We start from the raw sequence: 16,038 nt of genomic DNA, 5'->3' as shown, positions 1-16,038 counted from the left end.
GATTGCATTATTGAACAACATCTCTAGTATGTATTCCTATTACAATGCTGATGTTATAACAGGAGAGGATATGCTCTGGCTTTACAACTCCTTTAAATTTTGGATTTTCCATCACTTTCTGCGAATCTAACTAGCATAGGAACAGACAGCAATAAGAACATCAGAGGGGATCTAATCCTTACCCGCTGTATCCAAGACTAAAAAAAAAGTTTTTGTTTTAGAAACTTTAACGGAATGCTTAGCATGACCGCATATCTTCTCCCGCCATTAAATTGGCTTTAATTGTATAAAACTGCTCATCTCCGATGATGTCAGTTTTTGTGTTCCTCCGCTGCTGTGTTCCACTTCCTTGCTGTCGTATCACCTTTCAGAGTAAATTGCCCATTAACCGTATTTTCGAACACATTACATACAGCATATATTTTATAGCCCTCTGGGCTGCCTTTAGGACAGGGAGAGATATGTTGCTAGGAACAGGCATTTTATTTTGGTAATAAACTTCAAGATACTCGCGAGCCTGACTGCTCGGGACAAACCACTCCGATGGTCGTCCTGTAATTAAATTACTTTAGCGTTCACATCATTGCCCACCAAGGTCTGTAGCCAAAACACTCTTCCTGCTAATGGATGCGTGCCAGGCAGAGAACACGACCGCCCATCCTCTTGTCCAACTTTTTGTTTTATTTCTTGTCCAAACAGCATGAGGAATTGAGCCTTAAGGGGACCTTGGAGATCTGGCGGTGGTGTTGGAAGCCCAGGAGCCGAATTTGGCCATGTACTCGGGCAGCATACTCGTATATTTCCCTGTCCCCTCTTCCAACGTCAACCCCGGAGATCAATAATTGAATCTGTCTCTACGGCCTTTAGTCATCGGTCTGTCATGCTTCTGTCGTTCCTCCTCTGTATTTATTAATAATTAGCGGTGGCAGCCAAAATTATTTAGTGGTGTTGACATAAAGCAATGGCCCACAGACACGTTTGGGCTTACCGCTTGCTTTAAATTACTGCTGCGCGGATAGAAGCAGAAGCAAACAAACGCATACATTTATTTAAGCAGGACATAGAAAACCTCTGACTGCTATCAATATATTTTCCATATAGACCATGTTTGTTACAAGACAAGCACCCCTGTGCTAGGCTCAGGGGGAGCGGACTGCCGTGGATAACACCAATTAATATGGACTTCCATATCCCTCTGTAATGGTTCCCCATCCTGAATCTTATTATGCTGCATTTTCGTCAATAAACAGACGCATCTGTATTGCAACTGGAGTGCCGGTGTCCATACTTCTCTTTGCCCATCCTGAACCTGACGCCTGTTCTTAGCGTTCTATAATGAGTTCCATAATGCTTGATGGGAGGGGGGGGGGTCTTTCTATTTTTGGTTTTGGATAGAGGGGGAAGAGATAGACATCATAACAGATTTTTATTTCTGCCTGACTCAATCCAATTTGAATATACAGCAACACCGACTTTTAAGGTACCCATTCAGGTACAATATTATGTACAAAAATAGAAAATGTATTTGCATAGATACCACAATAAAATAGTGAAATAACATCTCTATGTGGAAATAACAAAAACGAACTCCACTGAAACAGATTATGCCTCTACATATCCCCATCTGATACTATTTCACAGCATTAGCATTGAACGTCTTGTTTGATATATCTCACAATATATTTAAAAATGTGTCTCAATATTGTAAGATCACGGTGGGGTTAACTCAACGTGTCCGCTTCCTCAGGAGTCTTTGATGAGGCACCATTGGGGTATATTGAACATCAAGAAGTATTTGACAAAGGTGTGTGTGTATATATACTGTATATATATATATAGAGAGAGAGAGAGAGAGAGAGAGAGAGAGAGAACTAGATTCAAATAGTAGAGCATTAAGGACACATCCACTCACTTAAATCTTCCTTTTAGGGCTTAATGTAATGATCCGTGCAAACTCTGCGGGAGGTATAGGATCACAACTGCGGAGGTAAGCGTGAATGGTTCAGTTGAAGGGTTCACTGTCACACTTTAGTGTAGTGAGTGAAGTCGGAACCCCTTACACATCATATACCATTCTGATTGCAGGAGGAATTAAATGGTAGAGGTGAATTCCCACAACCCTCAATTCTACAGCATTGGGGCCTGTTGGGAATTGTAGTTCTCTCCCCAAGTTTACTTCACTAGGGAGGTCAAAGAGACAGTAACTCTATTGCATATAGTATTTAAGACAGTCCAGAGGAGAGGGTAAGGCAGTTTTAGATAAGAGAGTTTAGTGTGCATTCACTACCCCTAACCTTGATGTCAGTAGGTGCATACAACTCGGCAATTGATTACAGCATGTGGTAATGGCTACTTGCTGTTAGGTGGGAAGTCCATTCACAGGATGGGAGGCTGTATCCAGGCTGCCAGAATCCAAGGGGTAGATGTGGAGGTCCAGGCTGAATCCAGGCTGCCAGAATGCAAGGGGTAGATGTGGAGGTCCAAGAGGGGTTAGCAGGATACCCAGAGAGCGGTACAGTTTAGGGTCCTAAGTAGCTTGCTCGACGTACTACTTTGCTAGAACGTCGAGCAAGTGAAAGCCTACGGTTTAAATAGGCAGAGCAGGTGATTGGGGGGGCGGAGTCGGAGACGAGACCCGACCCGAGCGTCTCCTAGCAACGGGACGCCGCTGGGCCGGGCTCGCCGCGTCATCACGCCGACTCAGCTGTTCGGCAGAAGGAGGAGTGGAGCGCGGAGGAACGCCCGCCCGTCGCCCGGCAACAGGACGCTGTTGACGGAACCGTCCCTGCCATGTTCTTGGGCTACGGAGCGGGGTCCGATCCTGACACTTAATTCCCCTTTTTATTAATGGAAAGTTCCCAAACAATAACAGAATTGCCCTTACAGGGTTTTTTTTTTACATCTCTCCTCACAAAAAACATACATTCAGCCTCCTGGATTTTCTCTTGCAGTGCCACTGCTCTGACCTCAGTCCTTAGGCTCTTGTCTATCACTCCTCCAGACAGTACTCAAACACCGTGCTAACCTGCACACTTTGTAGCTCCCTGGCACACTGGCCTCCGCTCTAACTCCTGAGTGGAGCCCAATGGATTCCTGGGCAGAGACCTCCTCTGTCTCCCAGGTGGAGCTCTGAACACTCAACACCACCCTTACCATAAGGGCTGTACACAGCTGCACGATCAATAGGTGCTGGTCAACATCAAAACATGGACCCAGGGTTGGAGGCTTCATCCCACCCCCAAGTATCTCCAAAGCTTTTGTGTTCCAGGGCCCTGACCAGAATTTATCAGTGCTAGAAAAAAACTGAAAAGATAGCTTTCTCCCTCTGCAATATGCATCCTGGAACTTCTCAGCCTGCATGGGTAAGAGCCCAGGGTTTCCTCTAGCCACTATCAAATCATATAAGTTTTACTTCATCAAATTTAGTGTCTTACTTAATTATATAATTGGAGTCACCATCACAGTATGTTCAAGACAGGTGCCTGTTATAATACCAGGGGTGAGCTTAGGAATATATATATAGATATATAGATCTATATATAGATCTATATATCTATATATATAGATCTATATATAGATCTATATATATCTATATATCTATATAGATATATATATATATCCAAGGAATCCCAAATATTAGTATTATAGCATTATGTTAATTATTTATGGGGTGATTATAATTCATCATATGCCAAGGAACCGGGACTATCAATTACATTATTACCTTGTATAGGTAACAAAAAATGCTGCCTGACTCAATATCACTGGACCGGAATTAAGAAGAAACCTCTACAATGGAAAGACGGACAACGATATGGCTCCTCTGTGCTGGTTAGCTGGCTTGGAGTGTTGGATGCTTTATGTATGGTTCATTTACTGTGACTTGCAAGACCTGTGTGCACCTATCACCATTTTAATGACTTGAGTAGGTTGCACTTTTTTCCCCCCTCTTTTTTTGTCATGTCATATGAGGTTGTTCTAATTACATCTTTCCGTCTCGAGCCTATGGCCCCTTTTTAGGAAACTGTTATTACTTTTCACTTTTTACTTATATGACATGTTTGTTACTTTGTATCCGCCGAAACTGGTTATCTCGCCACCATCACTCAAGAAGCCATTAAACCGAGAAGATACAGAAAGGCATCATGAAGCAAAATGAGTTTATGGATTAGTTATGAGAAACAACTTTGTTACCGAAGGGATTGTTCGGACGGAGCGTTGTGTAATGACGCGGAAAGATGAAGCTGACTGGAGCGGCATGATTTGCTGTTCGCCCTGCGTGGCGGGTCTGCGCCGGGGCGCTGGTGGGTCTTGTCATTAAACCAAGTTGTGAGAGGCCATGAAATTCTATGACTTGTTAAATTGGTATTGGGGAGGGTGGAATTTCTTGAGTGGAAGACAAAACTCACTAGTACTTGATATCAGGCTATAAACGCTTGCTGTGTCTTTGTTTTTAAAGCTGTAGAAACCCTTTTCGGAGCAAGTCACACTTTGGCCTTTCCCTGCCTTTAAACCGTTTCGCCTCACCGCGGGGAATCACAAGTTCAGGTCTCATATCAGTCTAAGTCGGTTTGTGCAGTTCAAATCACTCATCATTAAAAGATTGTTGCCTCTTCACTACATTTATCCCACATTCACACCTGAGCAGAAAGATTTCTGCCAATTTTGGAGCTTTGTTTTTTTTTTGGGCACACTTTTAAAGTGTTTTGCAAGCACTTTGCATTTGTACTAGGCAATGGAAAGCAGTTTTTGAGGAGGGCAGCAGTTTTTCTGCTTGTGTTGCAGGTTTCCAGGCGGCTTCATTAACGTCCACGGGGCCAAAAACGTCCGAAAAAAACTGGTGTACCTTTTTGAGATTACAGCTTCAAGTGACTGAGCAATAAAAGTGAGAATAACCACAAGAGAAGAATGGAATTCAGATGCTAAGCATTGTTTTGCGTAGGGAAATGCATAATAATATGCATTGGCTTACCTCTACACAGACTATCCCCCCTTCAGGCTATCATGAATGCTGCTGCCAGACTTATCCACCTTACCAACCGCTCAGTATCTGCAACCTCCCTCTGTCAATCCCTGCACTGGCTTCCAATCGCCCAAAGGATTACATTCAAAATACTAACAACCACTTACAAAGCCATCTACAGCTCAGCCCCAGGTTGCATCTCCAACCTTGTCTCAAAGTATCACCCTAACCGTCCCCTACGCTCCTCCCAAGACCTCCTGCTCTCTAACTCCCTTGTCAACCCCTCCCTTGCTCGCCTCCAGGACTTCTCTAGAGTCTCCCTCATTCTTTGGAACTCCTTACCCCAACCTATCCGTCCATCTGCCACTGACTGCATTTAGGTGATCCCTTAAGACTCATCTCTTCAGGGAAGCCTATCCCGCCTCAACCTAACCACTGAAATATCACTTTCTCAAACAATTCATCACCACACAGCTACATCCTCATGTATCACTTGCCTATCCCTTTTAGATTGTAAGCCCTAGCGGGCAGGGCCATCCTTACCATCTTGAATTGTATTGTAATTGTAATGTCTTCCTTATATTGTAAAGCGCTGAGCAAACTGATGGCGCTATAAAAATCCTGTATAATAATAATGCATCAAAACTCGCAGGTGTGAATTGGCCTTATGGAGGTTCTCAGATACTCCATATGGGGGCAATTCCAGACTTCTTTGGATTCTTTTAACCGTGCTTTATGGCAGATGCCCAATCTAAATGCATTATACAATCAGGGGGATGCTGTTTGCCTTCACATTTGTTATCAAGGCATGGGAATAAGCTTGACATGTTCCTGTTATAGACTCTCCAGTCTGCTCTTGAGATCTGCAGCCCTCTCCCCAGGCATATGGGATGCTCTATTTATAAGCGATGACAAGAATCCTTTAATAACTGTATTGATTATTATATTGATACACATATAATTCCCTCCTGTTGTCTCCTGATGAAATGGACCATCGATCTAAGAAACATGTAGCCCAGGGGTGGGCATTTCTAGCCCTCCAGCTGTGCTTTTGTTTTTGTCTAGGTTACTTAAAAAAAAAATGTACTAACTTCACCCCCGATCCCAATTTCGGTCCACCGAACCTGCCTCCATCCATTGGTTGCACTCAGGTGTCATCACCTACAATGCCGGACCAGCATTGGTGCCCTGGACAAAAAGAAGCATTTAATTGGTGCCCTGGACAAAAAGAAGCATTTAACCCTTGGAGTGTGACAGGAGCACCACTGCAAAGGTAGTTTTATAAGGTCTCCGGTAGCTTTAAGGAATTACTTTTTACATGTGTCAGGAGTTTTTCCCTCATTGCTTTAAACTGACTTGCGTTTTCTCTTTATGTAGACTTCCAGTGGGTACAGGGAGATGTGTGTGAAGTTCAGTTGATGGTTTACAATCCTATGCCCTTCGAACTACGGGTAGAGACCATGGTGAGTTTCTGTTTTATTAGGCTACTTATTCTATGTAGTACAAAGTGTACCATTTCTTTTTAATTATTTATTCAATCTAATGAGCAGTGGCAGAAGTTCCATTTATTTTTGTTTTGTGCTATAAATTATCTCTCATAGACTACCCGCCCCTCCTATCAGAAACAGGACTGTCTCAATTTTACACAGGCTGCAAATAGGCATGCAGGCAGCGTTGGGCTTGATAGAGATTTGTTCATTGTTTGCAGTGTCATGGATAAATCCTGTAACAACAGTTCAGTATTCTCCAGACTTTAGGAGTGTTGGACTGTGGCCATTGGCCATTAGAACATGTTTCAGGTTCTGTTGGCAATAGGAGTGAAAATGTCCCAGTATTGGTTGTCAGTAGGAGTAAAAATAATTATCTAGCTTGCGTGGTCATTGGGAGGAAGAATAATGCCACATTGTTGGTGTCAGTGGGAGGAATAGTGCCCCATCATTGGTATCAATGGGAGGTACACAGTTGTACAGAGCATGTTCGGCTGACCGAAGGAAGCCGATGTACGGCTGATTTTAGCCAATATAAGGCGTTGGGCTCACTTCACTTCGGCTCGGTTATTCACTCGGTTGCCTTCGGCAGCTTTGTGAATAACCCCGGAAATCTCCATAGGAATAAATAAGCATACAATTCCATGCGCTGGCTCAATCGGGAAGTTTTTGGCAAGCTGATGTTTGGTCTCAATATCTCTTTCCATCGGGGGGAGTATAGGACTGGGAGGCGGGGCATGTGATGGGGGCTATATCCTGATATAAAACATTTATATTAAAACTTTTAAAATGTAAAAAGTTAAAATAAAACTGACTGATATGATATAAAACATTTATTTGAATACTTATAAAGTATAAAAAGTTGAAATAAATTTGACTGAGAACCATAAGAGTTCACCATTAAAGGGATTCTGTTAAGTGAGCCCGGCATTCATGTTTAGCGGACCACCTGGGAAATTAACATGTCTCCGGGCAGTTGAATCTTGCCTGCATGATAGATTGTCCTTGCATGTCTATGGCCGATGTTTGCGACCATATCATCTTATATTTTACTTCTTACCGACGCCCTTACTTATCGGCTCCACGTTTGAACAGAGTGATGGAATACGACGGAGACCTGTTAAGCTAATAATAAATAAGCGCCTGGCCCCGCTTCTATATCAGGCGGGTTAATTTCAAGCTCTGGGGCCTCCTGATAAAGCTGCTTGTCAGGTTTTATGGTGTTTAATGATAAGTGCGGGACCAAGCTTTTACCGGAGATACCTATCCTGACGCATCTCTGTATACGGTGAACAAGAGAGCGGTTAATGTAGCGGTCATCATCATGACACTTTTATTGTCCTGTGTTGTCTTCAGAATCCCTCGGTGACCTCCTATTCCTAGAACTTCTAACCAAGTTAAAATAATGCCCAATAAAGCAGATTATCTCCAGCAGAGGCTGTTTATAGCCTGCGGTCCTACCCCCTTCACCCCCCGGAGGGGCCCAGCGCGAAGCCTCAGATTGCAGACGTCATCAGTCTTAATGGCCTGGTAATAGATGTCATTCCTTGTTATAGCTGGTATAAGCGCTTCCCTTGCCTGTGTCTGTGACAGGGATGGAAATATCACACAGGGGGTCACAGTGACCAGGGAGATGGCTTCATTGACATTGTCACCAGAGTCCTCTGTAGATATTTCTGTTATTTTTTTTGGTCATTTTTGGTATTAACCGCCGGCGGGGAGGTCTGTTTTCCCATCTCGCTTTTTGCCGTTTAACTATTTGCTCGCTTGCAAATTACTCTCCGTCCGCAGATGAAAGTCCTGGATGAAAAATTATTTTCAGTGCAGTTTTGATAAACTGGGGTGGGGTGGCAGAAAGGAAATGTATAGGGGCTTGTATGTATTTTATTTCTTTATTTATAATGTTCAGGGCTAAAAATAAAGTATAAGCTATTTTTTTTTTTTAGTTTGGCAAATATAAAACATTGCATATGAATATGATCGATTTACACAATTTCCTTTGTGTCTTTTGCCCCTTTGATATAAAGCTTGTTGTTTGCAGAACTCAGTAGCTCAAGCTTACATTTACGCATATCTTACACATTCCTTATTTTTCTTTGTCATTGTACTGAACCTGCGCGGCTCTGCCTCTGACGCTTTCTGTGTACAGTATGTGCCGCTCCCCTGTCTATACACATATGTGCACCCTCACTGTCTTTCCCGCCTTCACTTAAAACGCCCTACGGCTGTCATCTTCTCTTCCCGTGACCGGACTTGGGGTCCCTGTGAACTAGTCACATATGGCCAGATACCTCTCCCTGCCTAGCAGTTGGTTTTGTGAGTACTAGGGATGCTGATACCGTGTATTTGGGTGACTACTCATACTCGCCCAAATGCTCCCGATGCTTATCCGATATTGGAATTTCCTGATTGGCCAGGAAGCCGGCTCAATGCTCCCTCGTTACCCGGGAGCATGGTGCTGGCTTTCCGACCAATCAGGAAGCCAGGTGGGTAATCACTCGCCCACGACTTCCTGATTGGCCAGGAAGCTGGCTCCATGCTCCCTCCTCACTTGGTACTGAGGGAGCATGGAGCCGGCTTTCCGGCCAATCAGGAAGCCAGGCGGCGTTTAATGACCTACTGCCCGGCTTCCTGAATGGTTGGGAAGCTGGTCAATCAGGAAGACTGGCGGCAAGTCATTTCCCACCCCCGGCTTCCTGATTGGCCAGAAAGCCGGCTCCATGCTTCCTCATCACCTGGTGACGAGTGATAATGGAGCTGGCTTCCTGGCTCGTCAGGAAGTCAGGCGGCGAGTCATTACACGCCATCCGGCTGCCTTAATGGGACTTCCAGAATCAGTATTCGGTAAGAAATATCGGTACTCGATGCTGAAAAACCAGTATCGGTGAATCCTTAGTGAGTACCCTCATAAGTTCCTGCTCTTCATATCTGAGATATGTTGGATCAAAAGAAGGGCTGCTTGCAGTGCCCTTTGCCTTGGGCCTGACTCATGCACATTGGACAGCTGTCTCCTGCTTGAGTCTCCCTTAGTTCCTCAAGGTGTGGCTCCCTCCTCTGCTCTATCCAGGGATAACTTTTCCCTCGGAATGCAGGGAATGCACATGAAATTCCTTGCATTCTCCTCCAAAATCTTTTTCTGATGCAGCTGCAGCAATATTTGTGTATGATGTTGAGGAGTGGTCACTTTTGCTTGCCTGAGGATGGAACCGGATAAGGTTCCGAAACTTTGCCATACACCGTGAGACCACCTTGATCTTGTCAATAATGAAGATTTGACGCAAGGAATTTTGGAGTGCCAGTGGTTTTTACTTTCTGTTATGGATTGACTGGCGTTGACATCCGATTCCACTGCTGCACCCCCCTATAACCATTGGGTTTTGATTCCGGTTAGGAGTGCGATGGAATATGGACATATTTGCTGATCACTTCATGTAATCATCTACGTACTTGATTTTGCTTTTACCTGTAATTTTGTCAAATTGATGACGGGTCCACATTAACATCAATTACGCAATTGCATTATTATTGTTCCGCTATGATCTGCAGTCCTGTAGCCCTAGCGCTCTAAGGCCCCCGTCCTGACAATTTCCTGAACCGCTGCCAGGTCTCGTTCACCGAATCCTCATTTCACCCGCTCCCCTCCCGCCGCTTGTCAAGCAAAAGTGGACGTTTTGCTGTTTAATTAGAGCAAATCGTCTTCCTGGCGCTCCCAACAAGAATGAGACTTGGTAGTTCTTTACCAGTTTTAGAGGGACAGATGATAAAATGTTAGACATATCCTTTGTCAGCAAACCCAGCGTGAGATGCTCGCTGTTTTTAAAGCTGTTCGTGATGTCGGAATAATGTACACACAAGGCCACCATCATTGTTCTATCAAAACTGTAAAAGGAAACTATTGTTCTTGTCACTAAAATAGAAGTAAACCCCAACTGAGCGACATTGAGTTTCTTAAAGCACCGTGTATCATCATGGGCGTCCTGAGGCCGGGTGTCCCTTGGAGCGGAGGCTGGGTGTCACCCCCCCGTGACATCATCGCGCATGTGCGGTCATCTAATTGACGTCTGCCGGCAGCCATCTTAGTGATGGGCGCTGGCAGAGAGAGGAGGGGTTGTTCACTCGGCGTGATGTGGTATGCCGCCGGGTCCCCTCATCTCTCCTGACACTGTCGGGCTCTCGGTCCATGACCGAGTGCCCGACTTTTTAGAGGGGGTGACACCAAAATGACTGTCAGTAATTTTGGTGTCACCCCTCCAATGGTGTCACCCGGGTGCGGGCCGCACCCCCCCCTTGTGACGCCACTGTGTATCATGTACAGTTGCCATTTTTTTCAAGGCTAAGTTTACCTTTCTAACCATGTGTCATGTTACACTCATATTCAGGGTGTGACATGAAATAAGGCCACAGCCAAATTGCATTGTAAGACTACAGGTATGACTCCCAGAGGCCGAAGCATGTTGGGATTTGTAGGTAATGCACAACTGGAGGGCTGGAGTTGCCCATCCCTGCCATAGGATCTTTTCTATTTTTGAATTTGGGGCGGCTCTGCTTGGCTTCGCCCGCTCAGTCGTGTCAATCATTCACAGATCCATTCACAGCAGTAGAGAGACTCGTAGATCTTAATGGGCTGCAAGTGCGGTGACGTCACTGCACTTGTCTTTTGATTGCATCTTACAGCCCCCGTAACCAAAAGTGCATAGCTCAGTACGGACAAGGGCTGGAGGAACAGTCTGCAGGGGCCAAAACATAGCACCCTTGATTCACTGATCCATTGATCGCTATTGCAATGCTTTGCAGGCTCCGTTAACATTTTTTTTTTAAAATCAGTGTGGTCGCATTCATACATTTTTTGCAAAAGGCGGAATTACCCTTTAACCCAAAGAAGCCCCAATTATCTCCTTCCTCCTCTTCTGCCCTTGAAGTAGCAAATTGCAAGCTGTACTTATTTAGTTAGTTCCCCCACACCCTTTACAAATGCGGCAAAAAAACCCACAAAAATGCCTATAGTTGAAAAAAGTTAATTATTTTATTATTTACCATATCTGCACTTCTGCCCACGGTGCCTAGGTGAGGGGTAACAGCAGCACATGCCGAGTGAGAGTGGCCATTAGGAATCAGCCTACCTGGCAGGGTTTCATTGATCATAGAGCAGATCAGGGAATGGACGTTCTTCGGTCTGCTCCTGCTCTCCACCCTGAGCGGGGGACCCTGATAACCCCAGTGGTCGGGGGGAGCGGGGATAGCACGATCATAGGCTAGTACAAGTGATCTGGGTGGCTGCACAGCTGCCCAGATCACTTGTAGTTGACATGTTGCACAAGGAGTTCTCATTGGGGGAAGCCCCTGCTGGACCCCCTGTTGCCTTATAGAGGCCTGTGCCTGGGAGGGCTGGCCCAATTGGCGGCCCTGTGGTAAGTAGCTCAGATCTTGTGAGAAGTTACTACTACACAGTGCTGTAGCATCATCTCCCAAGATTTGTAGAAATTGACATTCTCTGGGATATCGCCCCGAAGGCTATTACTGATGTCACGGAAGCCAGGGGAACGGTAAGCATTCTAACTCAAATTTCCCCCCATGGGTTACTTTTTTTTTATGGGTTTAAGGTGGGGGAGGGAGGGGGACCCTTACTAAGGTCGGCTTTAACTAGCATTTTTAGAAGGAGGTAAGCAATGGAAGCCTCCTGGTTTCTCTGATGACAGGTGCTCTTGAAATTGCTGTTTAATGATGGTGGTTTTCTGGTTACATTTCAGGGTCTTCTGACCAGTGGCGTGGAGTTCGAGTCCCTCCCGGCCGCGCTGTCACTACCTGCGGAGTCCGGCCTCTATCCAGTAACGTTAGTGGGCGTACCTAGAACCACCGGCCAGATAACTGTCAATGGTGAGTGTTTACTTTATATTTAGAATATCTCAAGGCTTCAAAAGGAGGAAAGCACCTACCGGTTAGGGGTCCATTCATTTCAACCAGACATGGAGTATGTTGTCCTTCTCTACTTAAGTAATATTAAACTCTCAGACTTTATTTCAATAATGAATCCAGATCAAGCAGATATACATCACCCAGCTAAGTATTTATTTATATTTTTTCCCAAGCACTTACAGTCATCATGTTTCTGAACAGCTCCAACTCTCTCAGCTCTACTTCCCTGAACTTCATGTCCAGTACAAGATCACAGGGGACAGAGCAGCAGCCGCCCATCTACTAGACTGGAGAAGGAAGGAGGGAAGAGCAGAGGGGACAGGGGTATCTGGCCTTGCTGTGATTGTGGATGCACACATATCTCAATAGCACATAAAAGGGAGGCTCCATAGCACCCTTCAAGGGAAAGGAGCCACCCTAACACAGAATATCAGGGCCAGTGCTCACCACAGACACGGTCACCCAGGTCGACGATGCTGAACTGCATAACCCATATCCCCCCTCACTTCCAGGTGCCATTGTAACCAATCAGTGTTATTCCCTTCACCTCTCAGTGGTCATCTGTGGCTGATTGGTGTTTGCATGTATGTATGTATATATTTGCGTGTGTGTTAGTGTGTGAGCCCGGTCCCATCTGCTACCGCTGCATCCCTGGTAGTTCTCATGAAAATGCCAAGTATCTGCACTGGTACTCGAAAAGTATCTGTGCATCCCTAATATATATATATATTTATATGTATATTCATGGCTCTGCCTATTATCCTAAAGTGCAACTCATCTCTGATGGAAGAGAGGCCTGCATATACCTTCTGTTTTAGGAAGGCTCTACAATGTAAAACATAAATGTTTTTTTTTTCTAAAGTGCCCCGAGATCTTATTAAAACGCCTTTTAAAAAAAAAGAGTGGTCCCCGTGTACCTCTGAATGGTGTCAGCATCATGAATATATACAGAGAAGAGAGCTGCTTCTTTCTTGCCCCGCTTCTCTAATTGCCGATTGCATCCACCTTTCTAGTATCTGTTTACGGCAAGCCAGTAAAAAGCAAACCGATCTGTCACGGTGATAGCGATTTTAATTAAAACCCAAAAATATACATTTACGCTCAAATGTATCAGGATGTCTGACATCGGTAATACAGTTTTTAATGGGGTAGCTACATTTTCTATTACTTTCTTTGAGTTAATGCCCTTTAAAGTTTGTCAGGAGGAGACGATCATTTACACTCTAATGTTCCAGAGTTTTACAAGATAAACACACTTTCAAGCCAGTTATTTTTGATGGGTGTATTTTTCGGGAGTTTAATTCATTTTCGCTCTGTTTTCTGGAACTTGAGAGTTACAAAGTGACGCCCGTATCTCATTGGATGCTGTGAACAACATATTGGCATTAGTTGTTCTTGTGGATTGCATTTATTTTTATACTGCAGGAATTAACCCTTGCAGTTGGGCAACCCTTGCACTCGGTGGCGTCACAAGGGGGGGTGCGGCCCGTACCCCGGGTGCCACCATTGACAGTCATTTTGGTGTCACCCCCTATGAAAAGTCGGGCACTCGGTCATGGACCGAGAGCCCGACAGTGTCAGGAGAGAGGAGGGGACCGGTGGCATTCCTCATCCCGCCGGGTGAACGTCCCCTTATCTCTCTGCCGGCGTCCAGCAGAAAGATGGCGGCCGGCAGGCGTCAATAAGACGACCGCACATGCACGATGACGTCATCACGCACACACGCGGCAATGTCACGCGCATGTGCGATTACATCACGGCGGGGTGTCACCCGGTCTCTGCTCCGTCACCCGGTCTCTGTGTTCTCCGGACAGTAAGTGGTTAAAGTCAAGATGGCTCTGGCAGCGAAGGGGTTAAAGCTGAACTCCGGATCTACATTATGGTTCCCCCGATCTTCTGTCTCCCTGAGTTGAGTTCCTGCTCTTAGTATTTGTAATTAGAAAACGGCTAATTGGATGTTGTCACGATCCAGCCAAAAGGGAATGGGTTTGGATCATTTTGCTCGCTTATCAGACACATTTTTACATTCACGGCACAAGTCTGCCAATTATTATAACAATACAGCCGGGGAATGGTTCATTTAGAATGAGCAAAGCATCCTAACAATACAGCACGGGCAACATCCAAATGTTAAATTAGTGTATTTCCCCAGCAAGGGGTCGTTCACACCAACCGTGATATGTGTATCAGCCAATACTTGTCTTCTAGATTGGGGGAATTTTGGGGTTCCTGTGATAACTGGCCAGCATGCTGGTCGTTTTCTGAGGACAGACAGCGATACCTCATGCATTATATAGCTTCCCTTGTCCCTGTACCACTCAGGAGGTACAACCCAATCCATGTCAGATGTAAGAAAATAATTTTCAATTACTGGTGACATCATTAGTAATGGCCAAAATCCTTGCACAGGAGGGTCCTGTGTGGCGCCGTATATCACTTTCCATGGAGCCCCATACTGGACAGAACTACATTTCCCTTCAATTGTAGGGACATTTTTGGGCAGAGATTTTTAGACATGTAAGCTGCGGAAAAATGTAGTTTGGTTATTCATGATTCGGTTTCGAAATTCAATTCAGTTCGGGTTTCGCATTCAGATGAAATACGAATTTTCGTTAGTTTCGGATGAGTTTACGAATATTTGTTGCGACTACCACTGAAAACCATCTACAGATATTAATACTAAAGCTGAGGCTCCCAGACCCGAATGGTATTTGGGAGCTCCCGAATGCAATTCGGAAATTCGGATCTTGACTGTCGTTTGTGTCTGGGAGCCTCAGCTCTAGTATTATATGTGTATACTGAACATGAATTTTCCTTTCGAAAATTTGTGTTCGAACATTTTTGTTCAGATTCGAAAATTTGTGTTCAGGTCCATTCGGATGCATTAAAATGAAAAACACATCTGATGGGCCAGGAAAATCACACGTCCGATTCAGTTTAGTTTTTGAACGAAATTTGTACGGGATCCGAAATTCGGAAACGGAAATTCGGATTCGGACACATTTGGATGCATTGGGATTCGGAATTTCGGATTTTGGAAAATTCGTCCGAATTTTGATTCGGAACAAAACGAATCGCTCATGTCTAGTTCTTTTTATTTACTACAGGTATATATATTGCACCAACAATCTACATACTGTACATTCACATACAATGGCTGGTGGGCGGGGCCGGCAGGCGCTGTTTATAGCTTCCTGAACATATCACAGCAACCTGCCTCTGCATTCCTCTCAGGAGCCCTCAGCCCTGATGCAAGCTGTGGGTTGGCTCTTGGGAAGAGTTATACAAATATCAAAATGCCTTGATGGGTGTCAGTCTGGAGGAGTAAGTGTTCCTAGGTAGATTGCATTTGCATGTAGACTGCCCTAGGCAATAGCCACATGTGGGGCTGAGCCTCCATGATTGAAAGAACTGAATTCCAATGAATGAAAGGGGAGGGGCCAGGGGCAGACGTGCTGGGCAGGGAAGTGCTAGATGATGCTGAATGTCCTCCAGCCAGGAAATGAAGCGGGCTCTATGTGACTTTCTGCAGCTTCTACTGCACATTGTGAGAAGCTCCCAGTGTGCAGTGACATCAGAGAAAGCCATTTCAGTCCTGGAGAGGAGCCGGTACAACTGTGCAAGACTGAAGGGAAGTCCGGAGGTCATATATAAGACTGGAGGGAAGGACGGAGG

General features: G+C 45.0%; 1 protein-coding gene across 1 annotated transcript in view; it reads left to right on the top strand.

The window, feature by feature from the left end:
* The window catches only part of TRAPPC9 (trafficking protein particle complex 9), a 171,630-nt gene that overhangs the window by 72,561 nt on the left and 83,031 nt on the right, over window positions 1–16,038 (top strand). The window contains exons 12-13 of the mRNA XM_018563618.1: window positions 6,341–6,426; window positions 12,198–12,324. Of these exons, the coding sequence (XP_018419120.1) occupies window positions 6,341–6,426; window positions 12,198–12,324 (213 nt within the window). The remainder of the gene's footprint in view (window positions 1–6,340; window positions 6,427–12,197; window positions 12,325–16,038) is intronic.

Source organism: Nanorana parkeri, unplaced genomic scaffold (genome assembly GCF_000935625.1).
Source record: "Nanorana parkeri isolate BGI_ZX_2015 unplaced genomic scaffold, ASM93562v1 scaffold680, whole genome shotgun sequence".
In the NCBI taxonomy this organism is placed as follows: domain Eukaryota; kingdom Metazoa; phylum Chordata; class Amphibia; order Anura; family Dicroglossidae; genus Nanorana; species Nanorana parkeri.
The sequence above is the reverse complement of the archived record's forward strand: the minus strand, read 5'-3'. Positions and strand labels throughout refer to the sequence as shown.